At 42.4% G+C, this 15,634-nt stretch overlaps 1 protein-coding gene across 2 annotated transcripts in view; it reads right to left on the bottom strand.

The window, feature by feature from the left end:
* Positions 1-9,686, bottom strand: part of NETO1 (neuropilin and tolloid like 1) — a 187,450-nt gene extending 177,764 nt beyond the window's left edge. For both annotated transcript variants that reach the window (XM_040353897.1, XM_040353898.1), the window contains exons 1-3: positions 8,558-9,686; positions 5,915-5,968; positions 5,649-5,786 (exon numbers count right to left, since the gene is read on the bottom strand). In XM_040353897.1, coding sequence (XP_040209831.1) covers positions 5,649-5,786; positions 5,915-5,968; positions 8,558-8,585 — 220 coding nt within the window. In that variant the 5' untranslated portion in view covers positions 8,586-9,686. The remainder of the gene's footprint in view (positions 1-5,648; positions 5,787-5,914; positions 5,969-8,557) is intronic.
* Between the last annotated feature and the right edge of the window lie 5,948 nt (positions 9,687-15,634).

Genomic DNA, 15,634 nt, shown 5'->3' with positions numbered 1-15,634 from the left:
CAAATAGTTAAAGTGTTTGTTAACTCCAAAAAAATGGATCCTGCTCCTTTAACCACTTCAGCCCCGGACCATTTGGCTGGCCAAAGACCAGAGCACTTTTTGCGATTCGCCAATGCGTCTCTTTAACTGACAAATGCGCGGTCGTGCAATGTGGCTCCCAAACAAAATTGACGCACAAATAGAGCTTTCTTTTGGTTGTATTCGATCACCTCTGCGTTTTTTTTTTTTTGGACTATAAACAAAAATAAAGCAAAAATTTGGAAAAAAAAATCTATATTTTTAACTTTTTGCTATAATAAATATCCCCCCAAAAAATCTATAAATAAACAAATTGTTACTTCCAGAAAGTTTAGGCCGATACGTATTCTTCTACATATTTTTGGTAAAAAAAACGCAATAAGTGTTTATTGATTGGTTTGCACAAAAGTTCTAGGGTCTACAAAATAGGGGAATAATTTTATGGCATATTTATAATTTTTTTTTTTTTTTTACTAGTAATGATCACTGCTCCCAATGAGAGGGAGCAGACGATCAGTGACATGTCACTAGGCAGAACGGGGAGATGCTCTGTTTACACTGACATCTCCCCGTTCTTCAGCTCTGTGACCCGATCGTGGGACACCGCAGACATTGAGTCTGCGGGTCCCGCGGGCAAGGTCACGGAGCTCTTGGCAGGCGCGCACACGGCTGCAAATTGAAACTGACGGAAATATATGCCAATTTGCCTGACGGTGCCATTCTGCCGACGTATATGTACAAGAACCGGTCCTTAACCTGTTAAAGAACGTTATATGACACAGTGCTTGTCCTCTCTCATTTGGCCCACTGTGACACCTAAAAAACCTGACTGATCATGCCAGTTTCTCCCCAACTTTCTGTAAACTGACCACAGTGTATCATGGCTGCTGAGACCAGACACCGTGGTTAGTTCACACGCTTCTGCCATCAGCAGCCTGCTATCTGCTCTCCTCTCTGCTCTTGTGTCCTCCTCCCCCTCCCCTCTCTGTCTGTGTGTAAGCCGCCCCTCCCCCCTCCTGCTGCTCTCAAAACACTAATGTCGCATACACGATCATTTTTTCTGCTGGTAAAAAAACGACGTTTTTCAGCATCTAGAAAAAACTAAGTTTTTTCCAACTTCATCATTAAAACGATGTTGCCCACACACGATCGTTTTAAAAAAATGCTCTAGCAAAGCGCGGTGACGTACACACAAGTACAACGGCACTATAAAGGGGAAGTTCCATGCGGATGACGCCACCCTTGGGGCTGCTTTAGCTGATTTTGTGTTAGTAAAAGACGATTCATGCTTTTCTGTCTGTTAACAGTGTGACGAATGTGCTTACTCCACTACGAATGGTAGTTTTACCAGAACGAGCGCTCCCATCTCATAACTTGCTTCTGAGCATGTACAGGTTTTTCACGTCATTTTAGCACACACACAATAATTTTTTACAACCGGAAAAACGACATTGTTTAAAACGTCGTTAAAAAATGCAGCATGTTCGAATTTTTTTTTTTCGTTTTTCAGGAGCCGAAAAATGATGTGAAGCCCACACACGATCATTTTAAATGACATTTTTAAAAAAACTTAGTTTTTTACAAGCTGAAAAATTATCGTGTGTACGCGTCATAACCTGTATACACCATCAGCACTGCCTCCTTTTGCAGTGTCCCCCTCTGTGAATGATTTATAAATATAAATGCTGTAAATACCTAATTTAAGAGCCGAGATTGCGATCACATGACCAGCCAATGGCTCCCAGTGCCCCAGCAAAGCCAGTGAGACCCAGAAGTGAGGGGATAGAAGAGCTTCAGATGTGCACAGCGCTGCATCGAATGAGGGCTCAGGTAAGTAAACAGGGGATGAGGAAAGATGCTGATGCCTAAACATTTTTAACCTTGATGCAATAATGCATTAATGTAAAAATGTTTAGGCTTTGAAACTACCGTATTTATCGGTGTATAACACGCACAGGCTAATATTTACCTGGGCCCTCGATCCAGCACTGTGTACGAGAGCAGCAGCTCTTTTCGCTCTCTTCCTCCTCACAGGGCAGACTGATAGCAGCAGGAGCCATTGGCTTCTGCTGGTGTCAATCAAATCCTATGATGAGGAAGTGGGGGTTGGGTGAATCCCTGCTGTCTGTGTCGATGGCATTGGGGCTTGGGAGCAAGCTAGCACGAGTACCTCCCTTAACCACTTGGGATCCGCCTGCCGTCTATTGACGGCTACAGCGCGGATCCCAAAAGCCAACAGGACGTCAATTGACGTCCGCCCCTTTGGGCGGTCCCCGCGCGCGCTCCAGAGCGCGCAGCGGGGAAAATCTGTGTTGGCCGTGTCCCTTGGACACAGCCAATTACAGATCGCCGTGAACGGCCAATCAGAGTGGCCGTTTGCGATGCGATCTGTGCGGCCAATGAGAGATGATCTCATATGTAAACATATGAGATCATCTGTCATTGCCGGCTCACACAGAGACAGCGTCCTGTCTCTGGAGAGGAGACCGATCTGTGTCCCTTGTACATAGAGACACAGATCGGTCACCCCCCCAGTCACCCCCCTCCACCTACAGTTAGAACACTTTATAGGAAACATATTTAACCCCTTCCTCACCCCCTAGTGTTAACCCCTTCAATGCCAGTCACATTTATACTGTAATTAGTGCATATTTATAGCACTGATCGCAGTATAAATGTGAATGGCGCCAAAAATGTGTCCGATGTGTCCACCATAACGTCGCAGTCCCAATAAAAATCGCAGATCGCCGCCATTTCTAGTAAAAAAAAAAAAAAAAAAAATAATGCTGTCCCCTATTTTGTAAGCGCTGTAACTTTTGCGCAAACCAGTCGATTATTGCGATTTTTTTTTTTTTACCAAAAATATGTAGAAGAATACGTATCGGCCTAAACTGAGAAAAAAAATTTGTTTTTGTTTTTTTAATTGGGATATTTATTATAGCAAGAAGTAAAAAATATTGTATTTTTTTCAAAATTGTCACACTTTTTTGTTTATAGAGCAAAAAATAAAAACCGCACAGGCGATCAAATACCACCAAAAGAAAGCTCTACTTGTGGGGAAAAAAGGACGTCAATTTTGTTTGGGAGCCACGTCGCACGACCGCGCAATTGTTAGTTAAAGCAACGCAGTGCCGAAAGCTGAAATTTCACCTGGGCAGGAGGGGGGTATATGTGCCCAGTAAGCAAGTGGTTAACAAGCGACTTGCTAAGGGAGGTACTCGGAAGGGGAGAGGAGCCAGGAGCGCCTGCCAGGAACCCCATAACATGAGGATCGGGGCTGCTCTGTGCAAAAGCATTGCACAGAGCAGATAAGTATAACATGTTGATATCTTTAAAAAATATAAAAAATACAGAGCTGCATTAATTTGTGTATATCTAACTGAAATTTTGCTTTAATGAGCTAGATTAACAACAATCTTTATTTTCAGCCCTGTGACAGTAGTTGTCATATCTCATTGGAATCAACAGAAAATAACTGTAACGTTTTTAGAAAATAAATGTTTTTATCCTTATGTGTTAGCTTTGTGAATTGAGGCCATTATCTCTAACCTGAAAATAACTGTCATCTTTGAAAATACTTATCCTGGCATGGTTACTTTGTGAATCTGGCCTATTGACTCAATAAAGACTAAAATAGTCCCTCTCCTGCAGGGGTGTCAAACTCAATTTCATTGTGGGCCGCATCAGCATTATGATTGCCCTCAAAAGGGCCGGTTGTATCTGTAAGATTAGATGTCCAGCACATCCCCTCCTCTTCCATTAGATGTCAAGAGCCACCCCACCATCAGAAGTTGAGTCCCCCACTCTCCCTTACATCACAGTGAACCCCCCTTTCCTTATGCTGCTGCTGGGAAGAAGCTGGATGCATTGCTTAAAAGTAGAAAGTAAGGGACTGGAGGAGGACCAGAGGAGGGCTGGAGCTCTTCTGCGGCTGCAGGAGAGGTGCCAGGGCCACATGAAATGCCTAGAGGGCCTGATTTGGCCTGCAGGCCTTGTGTTTGACCCCTATGCTCTACTGTATTATGCAGCAGAAACACAAGCATATGCTCCAATGCTGATACAAACTGCATTAAAGAAAACAGATCTTCATGTGGCCTACCAGCTACTGGCCAGAGGAATACTTCTTTAGAATATGTTATATTACTATACTGGACTATAAATTCACTCTTATGGGAACTATATAATGCAGCAAAAGTCATGTGCACCAATGCAGAAACAAGCAGCGTCAAAGAAAACAGAGACCTACATGGGGCTCCCAAGCTATTAGCTAGAGGATCATTGTTTTAAAACATGTAATATTACTGTACCGGGCAATAAATTCACACTAAATTTACACTTATGGGAATTATGTAACAATGCAGCAATAAATCAGATACATACTCAAATGCTGATACAAGCAACATTAAGGAAAGCAGAGATCCGCATGTGGCCCCCCAAGCCACTGATGGTTACTTCAATGATTTAGAACTTGTAATATTACTACAGTGAAAAAAAATGAAAACAAAACCTGAATTTTAGAAATACTCAGGCATACCATGCAAAAGTATGTAGCAAATAGCTTTAAAGTATAACTACCTTCTATTATGTAGATACACTCGCTGTTAGGAGGGTACGTATTGGGGCAGTTGATTCGCAATTAATTCACATATATGAGAATTATATAGTATTTCAGCAATAAATCAGACACATACTCAAATGCTGATACAAGCAACATTAAAGCGGAACTTCAGTAATTTTTTCATCTTTCCATCTATTAAGACCCGTTTCACACAGGGGCGGCACGACTTGGGGGGCGACTCGGCAAGGCGATCTTAAGACGACTTCAAAGGCGACTTGCAAAATGACTTCTGTATTGAAGTCAATGCAAGTCGCCCCCAAAGTCGTACAAGAACCTTTTTCTAAGTCGGAGCGACTTGAGTCGCTCCTATCAGAATGGTTCTATTGAACAGAGCGGAGCGCGACTTGTCAGGCGGCTGAGTCGCCTGACGAGTCGCCCCTATGTGATCCGGCTCTTAATCGTCTGCCCTTGTTGTTTTAACTTTGGATAGTAAAACATTTTTTTTTTCTGCCAATAAATACTTTATACAGCCCACTTCATGTTTCTTGTCTGGTCATTAGCCTAGGCTTATGACATCATGCACAGCTCTCTCTCTTACTCTCCTGAGAGTTTGCAGGAAGGGATGGGGGATGAGTCATAAGAGGGCCATTGAGAGCTGCAGGAGTGCAGAGCTGGAGGTATGCCTCTGTGTGTCTGTGTAAATCCAGGAAGTGAACAGGCAGAAGCTTCAGCTGCCCACAGTTAAAATGGTTCTAGCCTGACTGAGTGGAGAGAGATTTCTGCAGAATATTTGGCAAGTACAGAATCACAGTATATATAAAATAATATGGTGGTTGGAGAGAAGCTTCAGAATGGCAAAGATGTTTTTATTACAAATTATGTGAGCAAACTGCAGTTCCCCTTTAAGGAAAGCAGAGATCCACATGTGGCCCCCAAGCCACTGATGGTTACTTCAATGATTTAGAACTTGTAATATTACTATAGTGGGGAAAAATGAAAACGAAACCTGAATTTTAGAAATTACTCGAGCATACAGTACCATGTAAAAGTATGTAGCAAATAGTATAACTACCTTCAATTATGTAGATACACTCTCTGTCAGGAGGGTACTTGTTGGGGTAGTTTGGAGAAGTAAAAATTCCTCCATCTGTGTATTTTGTCCACGTTCCACACTGTAAAGCTTTCTGTCCTTCTGAAGGTGTCTGTTTGTCTAAAAAGAAAATCACACCAAATCAATTTGTGGGGAAAAAAATGAAATTTACACTTTTTTTTACATTTGTATCTTTTTTTTGTAAGAAAAAGGAAAACATGTAGCAGGAAGGTCCTTACCCAACTTACCTCCTACTTTTTTTGTTGCCCAAGACACATGCAGAATAATTAGACTTGTTACAACTGCAATAAAAGAAGATATGTTAGTGTTTTGATGCAATTATGGGTGCTTTCTATAGTATTACGGATTATTTTAATAGACATAACTGTTTAAAACAAATCTTTTAATTGGTTGAGATTTTCAGCACACACACACACACACACACACACATACACACTGGACTGTTAGCGACTGCTCAGCCACGCTCGCAGGATATAGAGTACGTCTGATATATGTCAGACAATGCGTTATGTCTCACTGACTCAGCCACAAGATAAGGTGATGTGTGCCACCTTGGTCATGATTCAGAAATTCTAGTTCTAATGCCCTATACACGATGGGATAAAAAAAAATTCCGTCGGAATTCCGTTCAAGCTGTCTTGCATACACACTCTAAAGCCGTGTACACATGATCGGTTAAACCGATGAGAACGGTCTGATGGACCGTTTTCATCAGTCCAAACCGATCGTATGTGGGCGCCATCGGTTATTTATCCATTGGTTAAAAAAAATCCGACTTGTTTTAAATTTAACCGATGGATTCCTAACCGATAGAAAAGAAAAACGATCGTTAGTAGGCACGATCATCGGTTAAAAATCCACGCATGCTCAGAATCAAGTCGACGCATGCTTGGAAGCATTGAACATAATTTTTTTCAGCACGTCGTTGTGTTTTACGTCACCGCGTCCTGACACGATCGTTTTTTTAACCGATGGTGTGTAGGCACGACTGACCATCAGTCAGCTTCATCGGTTAAAGCGGTGGTTCACCCTAAATAACAAGTTTCTACCTTGCCATTCAGCATACTAGCGTCAGCTATTTTTTTTGCGCCGTACTCACAGTTTAATCCCCTAGTTAAATTTCAGACACCCGCGGGGAATGGGCATTCCTATGCAGAGGGGAACATGATTAACGGCCGGCTATGGCGCGTCACGCTTCCCGAGAAGAGCCGGAGTAGGACTCGGTGAACCCCCGCTTTAACCGATGAAAACAGTCCATCAGACCGTTCCCATCGGATGGACCGATCGTGTGTACAGGGCTTTAGACTGTCCAAAACGTAGTGACGTAAAGCACTACGACGAGCCGAGAAAGATAAAGGTTCAATGCTTCCGAGCATGCGTCGACTTGATTCTGAGCATGCATGTTTTTTTTTCCTCTGTCGGAGTTCCACACAGACGATCTGAAAGTTCCGATAGGATTTTTTTCCATCGGAAAAAAAATAAAATAAAACATGTTCTATTTCTAAACTCCGACGGAAAAAAAGTCTGATGGGGGCAGGGCCGGCCCTACCATGGGACCCGATGGTACCATTGTACCAGGCAGCACTTTCAGAGGGGCAGCAAATTGCCGCCCGCACACCATCCCATTCCGCCAGCTCCGCTCTCCACTCCACTGTGGGGCTAATTGCCGCCCGACCGCTCCTCCCGTTCTGCTCTCCGCTCCACTGTGGGGTTAATTGCATGAATAGCCATAACAGGTCATTTTTATACTCCTATATACATCAATAGAGCCATGATAGGTCCACTTTAGTTATCATGATATAAAATAATGGATGTTTGGGCATTTTGGTACGAGTTAGCATCACAGGATGCGAAACATGTCAGCTCTTTTTTCCTAATCCACTTCTTGGTTGACTGCATGAATTTTTTTTGTTTTTTCCATTTGAATTTTTTTTGTTTTTTCATGTTTTGAATAAAGACATCGTTTTTTGAGGAGTGCGGCGATCCAGGATTTTTCTTTCATCTCATGGACATTTTGGTGGGCGTAATTTTTTTTTTTTTTTTGGGGGGGGGGCAGCATTTCATTCTTGGTACCAGGCAGCACAATGTCTTGGGCCGGCACTGGTGGGGGCCCACACACGGTCGGAATATCCAATGAAAAAATTCCATCTGACTTTCCCGATCGTGTGTACGCGGCATAAGAGTAAGCAATGTAGACTAGGTAGCTTTTTTTTTTTTAATATGGCAAAGCCCTTGGATGTAAAAGAAGCTTCGGATTCACATAGGTGACTTTCTTACATTGTAGGCTGCAGAAGCTAGAACAGCAACAAACAGCAGCATCAAAAGACCAATATATTGACACACAGGCTGAGCTGTCCTTGGTCCTTAATGAGTTATGGAAATGAAGCTTCTTAATACACACACGTTTAAGAGCCTCTGAATTTTTAATAGAGTCGTACTGACTGTCCTAGCGATTTTAATGCAGTTCTTTACAAACACTGGAGCTTTTGCTGTCACCAATGCACAGTGCATGCATACAGCTTTATCATATAGAAGACTTGCACTTTGCTGTGTACAGGCTTTACTAATCACTGCAGAAGAGAAAATGACACTGTTATACCTCCATCCACCACCACAGCAACCCCCCCACCGACTTCACATGGCAAGCATAAGGAGGGAGTTAGGCTACATCTCCAGAATGTCAATGTATGGCCAAGCAGAAATATACAGTACTTGCATCACCTTTGTCCTCAAGCCTGCTGCCAACATCAATATTCCATAAGAACAGGAACACAAAATAAAATAGTGCTTGCTTGCTATTCAAAGCTGATCAAGTCCTTTATGTTTAGAAGAAAAGAGAAGCAGCAATGTGCAGCTATAGACATACTCACTGTGAAAGAAACTGCGCCCATGGACCATGTCTGTTCCTTACACAAGGGGCTTCGATCTCCACTAATTCCATTTAGATACGGGAGGACTTCCAGTGCGGGGAGGGGGGGAATAGGATGGATTATATATTTATAAAAAAAAAAACACAAACAGGAATCACCACTTTCCTCTTTAAACGGTTCAAGTAATCACCATGATCGCCTATAAAATGTCTCTAAACGCTAGATGACATCTCCAAGACAGATCCCCAGGGCTCTGCAACAGATCGCCATGGAGGGCTAGCAGGTCACTTTTCCTTCCTCTCCCCCCCCACCCCCCAGGAAATGTCAAAGGGACAATCGCAGGGCAATAGTTTGGGGGGAGACCAAAGCCAGATCCAAGGCTTCACCCGCTTTACATAACAGCGTTTCCAGGGTCTTTCCATGCATTGAAAGGATTAATGGGTCCGTCATCTGCTCTCTCTGGTCGCTCCACCTTTGCAATCTTCTGAAGGCAAGCTTTACAAAAATAGGGATTTAATAATATTTCTGCGATGAAATCCGCATTAAAACAGTAAAATCCCTCGGCGTGGAGCAGATCCAAGTGCTCTGTTTGTTGCATAGTATCAAGCAGCGAATAAATAGGAATATGACAAGCCGCAGCAAGACCCCCCAATCCAGAGATGTCAATACATAGAGATCATCAGCTAAAGAAATCACTTCTTCTTTCTTCTCCAGGCTTCTAGCTCCGTGCAATAGAAGCCTTCAGCCGACAACTCCTTTTTAATATTCACAGCACAATCAAACTTTACTAGTTAATCTCTTTTCCATATTGAATGGATTTCTGTCTCTTCTCAGCAATCCAATGGACATGAAGAAGACCTGGGGGCCAAGAAGAGATGCAAAGCCAAAGACACAACATGGTTGGCCATGGCTAGGACTTCTTCCAAAAAATAATAAAAAAAGTCTTCCAAACTGCAGATTTAAGTAGACATCCTGATCTTCCTCTGGCTGCTTCTTAAAACCAGAATCACTTTTTTTTTTTATTATTATTAATCAGGAGCCAGCCTGCTTGTGGACCATCAATTGCAGAGAGACAAGCTCCTTTACAAGATGCACCAGCCTGCTTGTGTGAATCACCAATGCTGCAAACTACAGCACTCTCAGCAGCTCACCACTGGAAGCGACGCAAGTGGCTTTGCATATGATTGAAGGAGGGAGGGGAGTCAGCTCTCTTCATTATTTGACTCCTATCTACAAAAAGATTAGCTATTGAATTCTGCTCCTGCCTTGCTAGAATATATTCTCTGTAGGATGCAAAGCAAATGACCGACTTGGCTATGGTCATAAGGAAGATGCTTAGGTTTTCTATACAGTATGATTATGGAATATATATATATATATATATATATATATATATATATATATATATATATATATATATATAGTGTGTGTGTGTATATATATATATATATATATATATATATATATATATGTGTATATATAAGTATAGGTTTTCTATACAGTATGATTATGAAATATATATATATGTGTGTGTGTGTGTGTGTGTGTGTGTGTGTGTGTATATATATATATATATATATATGTATATATATATATATATATATGTATATTTTTTCTAAGCAGTATGATTATGGAATATATATATATATATATATATATATGTATATATATATATATATATATATATATATATATATATATATATATATATATAAAAAAATGGTAAAACACTATAAAAAACATCTAAAATGTCCAGATAGTAAAACCACAAACAGCGTTGGTAGTGGAAAGTTTTAGCGTAGATCCCAAAAAAAGAGCACCACTTCTACACTTAGTGCAACATCAGTGATAGAGTGTAGCAGTATGATAGGAGAAAAAGTCCATTGATAGTAGGGTCCGAAAGTAAACAGATAGCAAGCACCTTCCACCTGGATTCTTTAACCACTTCCATACAGGGCACGTATACACCTTCCTGCCCAAGCCAATTTTCAGCTTTCAGCACTGTCGCACTTTGAATGGCAATTGCGCGGTCATGCTACACTGTACCCAAACAAAATTGGCGTCCTTTTTTCCCCACAAATAGAGCTTTCTTTTGGTGGTATTTGATCACCTCTGCAATTTTTTTTTTTTTTGCGCAACAACTAAAAAAAGACTGAAAATTTTGAAAAAAAATTACGTTTTTATTTTTTTCTGTTAATTTTTTTGTAAATAAGTAAGATTTCGGGCACTGATATGACGGCACTGATGGACATCGATGAGGTGGTACTGACGGGCACAGATGAGGTGGCACTGATTGGCGGCGCTGGTATGCGGCACTGATGGGCACACATAGGCGGCACGGATGGGCACACATAGGCGGCACTGATGGGCACACATAGGCGGCACTGATGGGCACACATAGGCGGCACTGATGGGCACTCATGGGCGGCACTGGGCACTCATAGGCGGCACAGATGGGCACTCATGGGCGGCACTGATGGATAATTATGGGTGGCACAGATGGGCACTGATAGGTGGGCACTGGGCACTGATGGACACTGTGGGGTGGCACTGATGGACACTGTGGGGTGGCACTGATGGACACTGTGGTGTGGCACTGATGGACACTGTGGGGCGGGACTGATTTACACATGTTGCCAGTCAGTGCCCATTTGTGGGCACTGATTGGCATCTTTTTTATTGCTTTTTTTTTTCAGACTTTATTTTTTTTTCAAGACTTTTTTTTTTTTTTTTAAGACTTTTTTTTTTTTTTTCATGACTTTTTTTTTTTTTGCCCGCTTCCCTGGTGGTCCAGGGTGGGCTTCCCTGGTGGTCCATGTGGCGATCCGAGGGGGGGCTGCGCTGATAAACAATCAGCGCAAACCCCCCCTGTCAGGAGAGCCGCCGATCGGCTCTCCTCTACTCGCGTCTGTCAGACGCGAGTGAGGAAGAGCCGTCAACGGCTCTTCCTGTTTACATTGTGATCAGCCGTGATTGGACACGGCTGATCACGTGGTAAAGAGTCTCCGTGAGAGACTCTTTACCGAGATCGGTGTTGCGGGGTGTCAGACTGACACCCTGCAACAACGATCGCCGCGATGCGCGCCCCCGGGGGCGCGCAGCGGCTCAGAATCCTGAGGACGTCATATGACGTCCAGTCAGGATTCTACAACCACTTTGCCGACGTCAATTTGTCATTGGCGGGCGGCAAGTGGTTAAAGACACCGCGTGGGACAAAATAAGCCCCCTCTGCGGTACACACTCACCGAAAAGCAGATAAGGCAAAGCGATGTATGAGTAACTCCAGACTGATACTACTCTTCATACAGGGCAATCTGAATCATCTGTCATGTATCTCCAAATCAAGCACAAAAAACACAGAGAGAAGTAATAGCGTAATTCCATTTTTAATGAGTGAAAAAGACACCCCACAGATAAGATTCCCTTCAATATATGCACATACATTCAAATAAGATAAAAAGCGCATATAGTCACCATCTTCGACATTCGGAGGAGAGTCGTACTGGCCGGGTGTATTCCGATGGAAGACAGTGTTTCCTGGTTCCAGACGACGCTCTGGTGGAGCGCAGGTGTCACTTCCTTAGCGTCGTAGGTGGGAGGTGTATTATAGGCCTACGATGCACCTGTTCTCTTATTTATATATATATATATATATATATATATATATATATATATATAAGTATAGGTTTTCTATACAGTATGATTATGAAATATATATATATATATATATATATATATATATACTGTACTGTATATATATATACACATTAGGGCTGTTACTGATTACAATTTTTGTGTTCGATTAATCGATTTTTTTATTAATGGATTAATCGACTAATTTCGATTAATTATAACTAGGGTTGTCCCGATACCGATACTAGTATCGGTATCGGGACCGATACCAAGCATTTGCCCGAGTACTTGTACTCGGGCAAATGCTCCCGATGCGTCACCCGATACTTGTACTGTCAGCGGTGATCAGTGCGTGGGGAAGTTGCAAGCACCGATCACCGCTGTATAGATTTAAAATTAATTTCTCCGCTTCTCGCTACACCCTTCCCCCCCGCCTGGTGATCGGTGCTTGTAACTCCCCCACAAATAATTGTAAAAAATGAAAAACAAATTGTTAAAGATAAAAAAAACAAAAAAAACTACTGACATATGTGCCGCTGTCACATGAGATTAAAAAAAAAGTATCGGTATCGGCGAGTACTTGAAAAAAAGTATCGGTACTTGTACTCGGTCTTAAAAAAGTGGTATCGGGACAAAACTAATTATAACGCACATACAGATCTAACTACTTTTAGCTGATCTTGCAGGCTGATTCTCAGTGCAGCTACCAGCCACTGGAAAAATGGATAGCAGGATACAAAAAACACACAGGCACTGCTCAGAATTTAAACTTTTATAGTCTTCAAGTAGGTAACAAAATAAATATTGCACTGGAGATAAAATCGATGTAGCTACATAAACTGTAAAAATGGGGTGAGTAATAGCAAACGGTAGCAAAAACAGTCATAAAAACATGTAGCTAAGTATGATACTGGTATAAAAATGGGTACAACGATGCCACTGCTGAATCCAGATGAGGAGAGGTTAACATCAGTCCTTCGGCATGTATATGTCCCATGAAGGGAAACTATCACAACTCCCAGTTGATGGTTGTAGAATCCCAGGTTGATAGAGGAAAGTGATAGAGGGAAGTGTAACAGCCCTTGCGTGTGGCAGATAGTAAGGCCCCGCCAGCATGCAGATATGAAGGCACAGCAAAGGAGCCCTTCAGATGGACACGGCAAGCCCCGCCAGTGTCCGTGACATCACCGGATCTCAGACTGAACTCCCTGAAGGCCAGGGGAGGGCTGGCAGCCTTAGGCCTGGGGGGCAAGTCCAGTCAAGTGGCCCATAGAGCGTGGAAAAGTGATGGATCGAGGAAAACAGTCTAAGATTTTTCATGATCACAAGAGTCCGCACAGAGGCCCCCCTTACATCAGAGTCCGCACAGAGGCCCCCCTTACCTCAGAGTCTGCACAGAGGCCCCCCTTACATCAGAGTCCGCACAAAGGCCCCCCTTACATCAGTGTCCGCACAGAGGCCCCCCTTACATCAGAGTCCGCACAGAGGCCCCCCTTACATCAGAGTCCGCACAGAGGCCCCCCTTACCTCAGAGTCCGCACAGAGGCCCCCCTTACATCAGAGTCCGCACAGAGGCCCCCCTTACATCAGAGTCTGCACAGACCCCATATACATCAGATCTGATGTAAGGGGTTCTGGGAAACTTGATTTATGGGTGCATGCTGTGGACTATTGTGTAAAGAGGGTCTCTGCTCACCAAAGCATGCCCCCTCCCCTTTAACAAAGTCCACAGAGCACCCCTTTTTATACACTGGGAGGCAGGAGAGACTAGAGAGGTTGAGCTTACCAGGATGGAGGCGCAGGCAGGCTGTCTGATGCTTTTTTGGGTTCAAACTTCCTGTCCAGTGCCCACACATGCCCGGGGAGTGTGGGCAGGGCAGACTCAGAAGGAGGAGGAGCAGATGAGCTCTATCTCTCCTCGTGTCTGTGCAGAGAGAGAAGGGGATGTCAGCGCTGGTGTGCGCTGAGGCTGAGCTATGTGTGAGACGAGACATAGCTCTGCAGCCATCTACCTTGGAGCTGACACAGGCACGGCTACACAGTGGGAGGTGAGCTGCGGCTGTGACCTGTGTTAACAGAGCTCCAGCAGGCATATTCCTGCTCTGCAAAAACAGCATTTGGTAGTGGCGGCCGGTGGCTGTGCATAGTGTCACCAGCCCGGGGGGAGATTTCCACCTTGCCCCCCCTGCCAGCCCTCCTGAAGGCCCAGAAGCCGGCGGAGAGGTGAGTACCAATCAAAAGAAGTTTGATCGATCAAAAAAACGTGTTAATTTCCACAGCCCTAATATATATATATATATATATATATATATATATATATATATATATATATATACACAGTAAAACTTTGGTTTGCGAACATAATTCGTTCCAGAAACATGCTTGTAATCCCAAGCACTTGTATATCAAAGCATTTTTTTTTACAGGGTATAAAAGAGAAGAGAGGCACCTCTAAGTGTAGCAATAAGTTGCTAAATGTTGTACCTTCATTAAATGTAACCATATTGCTACACTTAGAGGCTCCTCTCTTTTTTTTTTATACTCAGTTGTGACATGACGCTACTCTTATATCAAGACATCACTTGTATATCAAGGCAAAATTTATTAAAACATTTTACTTGTCTTGCAAAACGCTCTCAAACCAAGGTTTTACTGTATATATATATATATATATATATATATATATATATATATATATATATATATATATATAAATATCATCATCATTGTTGTTTGTATCTTCTTGGAATTGCATATGATATATGGAACATGTGGAAAGGGAAATCAATATTGTGCTTTATTAGAATACATAAATTCAGTTAATAGCTAGTCATATTTCACTGAGATTATTAACATGATGTAAAATGAATGCTGTTCTCAATCAGTAGATTGTAAATTATTTATTCGGATATTATGTATAATTAAAAATACTCAGTCCTAGGGATTCAATAACATTTTGATATTCTTCCTTGTAATAATTTGCTTTTTTTATTAAATGGAAATTTGTCATTCAACAACAGGCTATGATTGCCAGGAGAATTACAGAACATAGAAAGGTTCAAGGCAAAAGCCAGCTAGTAATTGTTAGCTGATGTTTTCACTAGATTTCTAGAAACCTGCATATGAGGTGTATTCCGAGCTCACCTCAAGCACAGGCCAGCAAATTCCTAATGGCTGACCCTTTCCAAAAACGCATGAGATAAGAAAATGTCCTGGACTGCCGCACTCACGATGTGAAATGCGTTAGCCACCCTTCTCCTGTTCACTTTTTATTTTTGACTGTACAGTTTTGGATTATTTTGATTTCATTCAATAAAGACATCATTCAACAGAGTGCGGCAGTTCAGGATATTTTCTTATCTCATGCACCTGTGCCCTTGTCGGTTTCAGTAGGGCTGGAGCAATCCAAGGGATCAGCAGCTTTTAGAGCGGTATTATTTCTTT

This window comes from Rana temporaria, chromosome 5 (assembly GCF_905171775.1).
Source record: "Rana temporaria chromosome 5, aRanTem1.1, whole genome shotgun sequence".
In the NCBI taxonomy this organism is placed as follows: Eukaryota; Metazoa; Chordata; class Amphibia; order Anura; family Ranidae; genus Rana; species Rana temporaria.
This window is presented reverse-complemented; position numbering and strand designations above follow the sequence as displayed.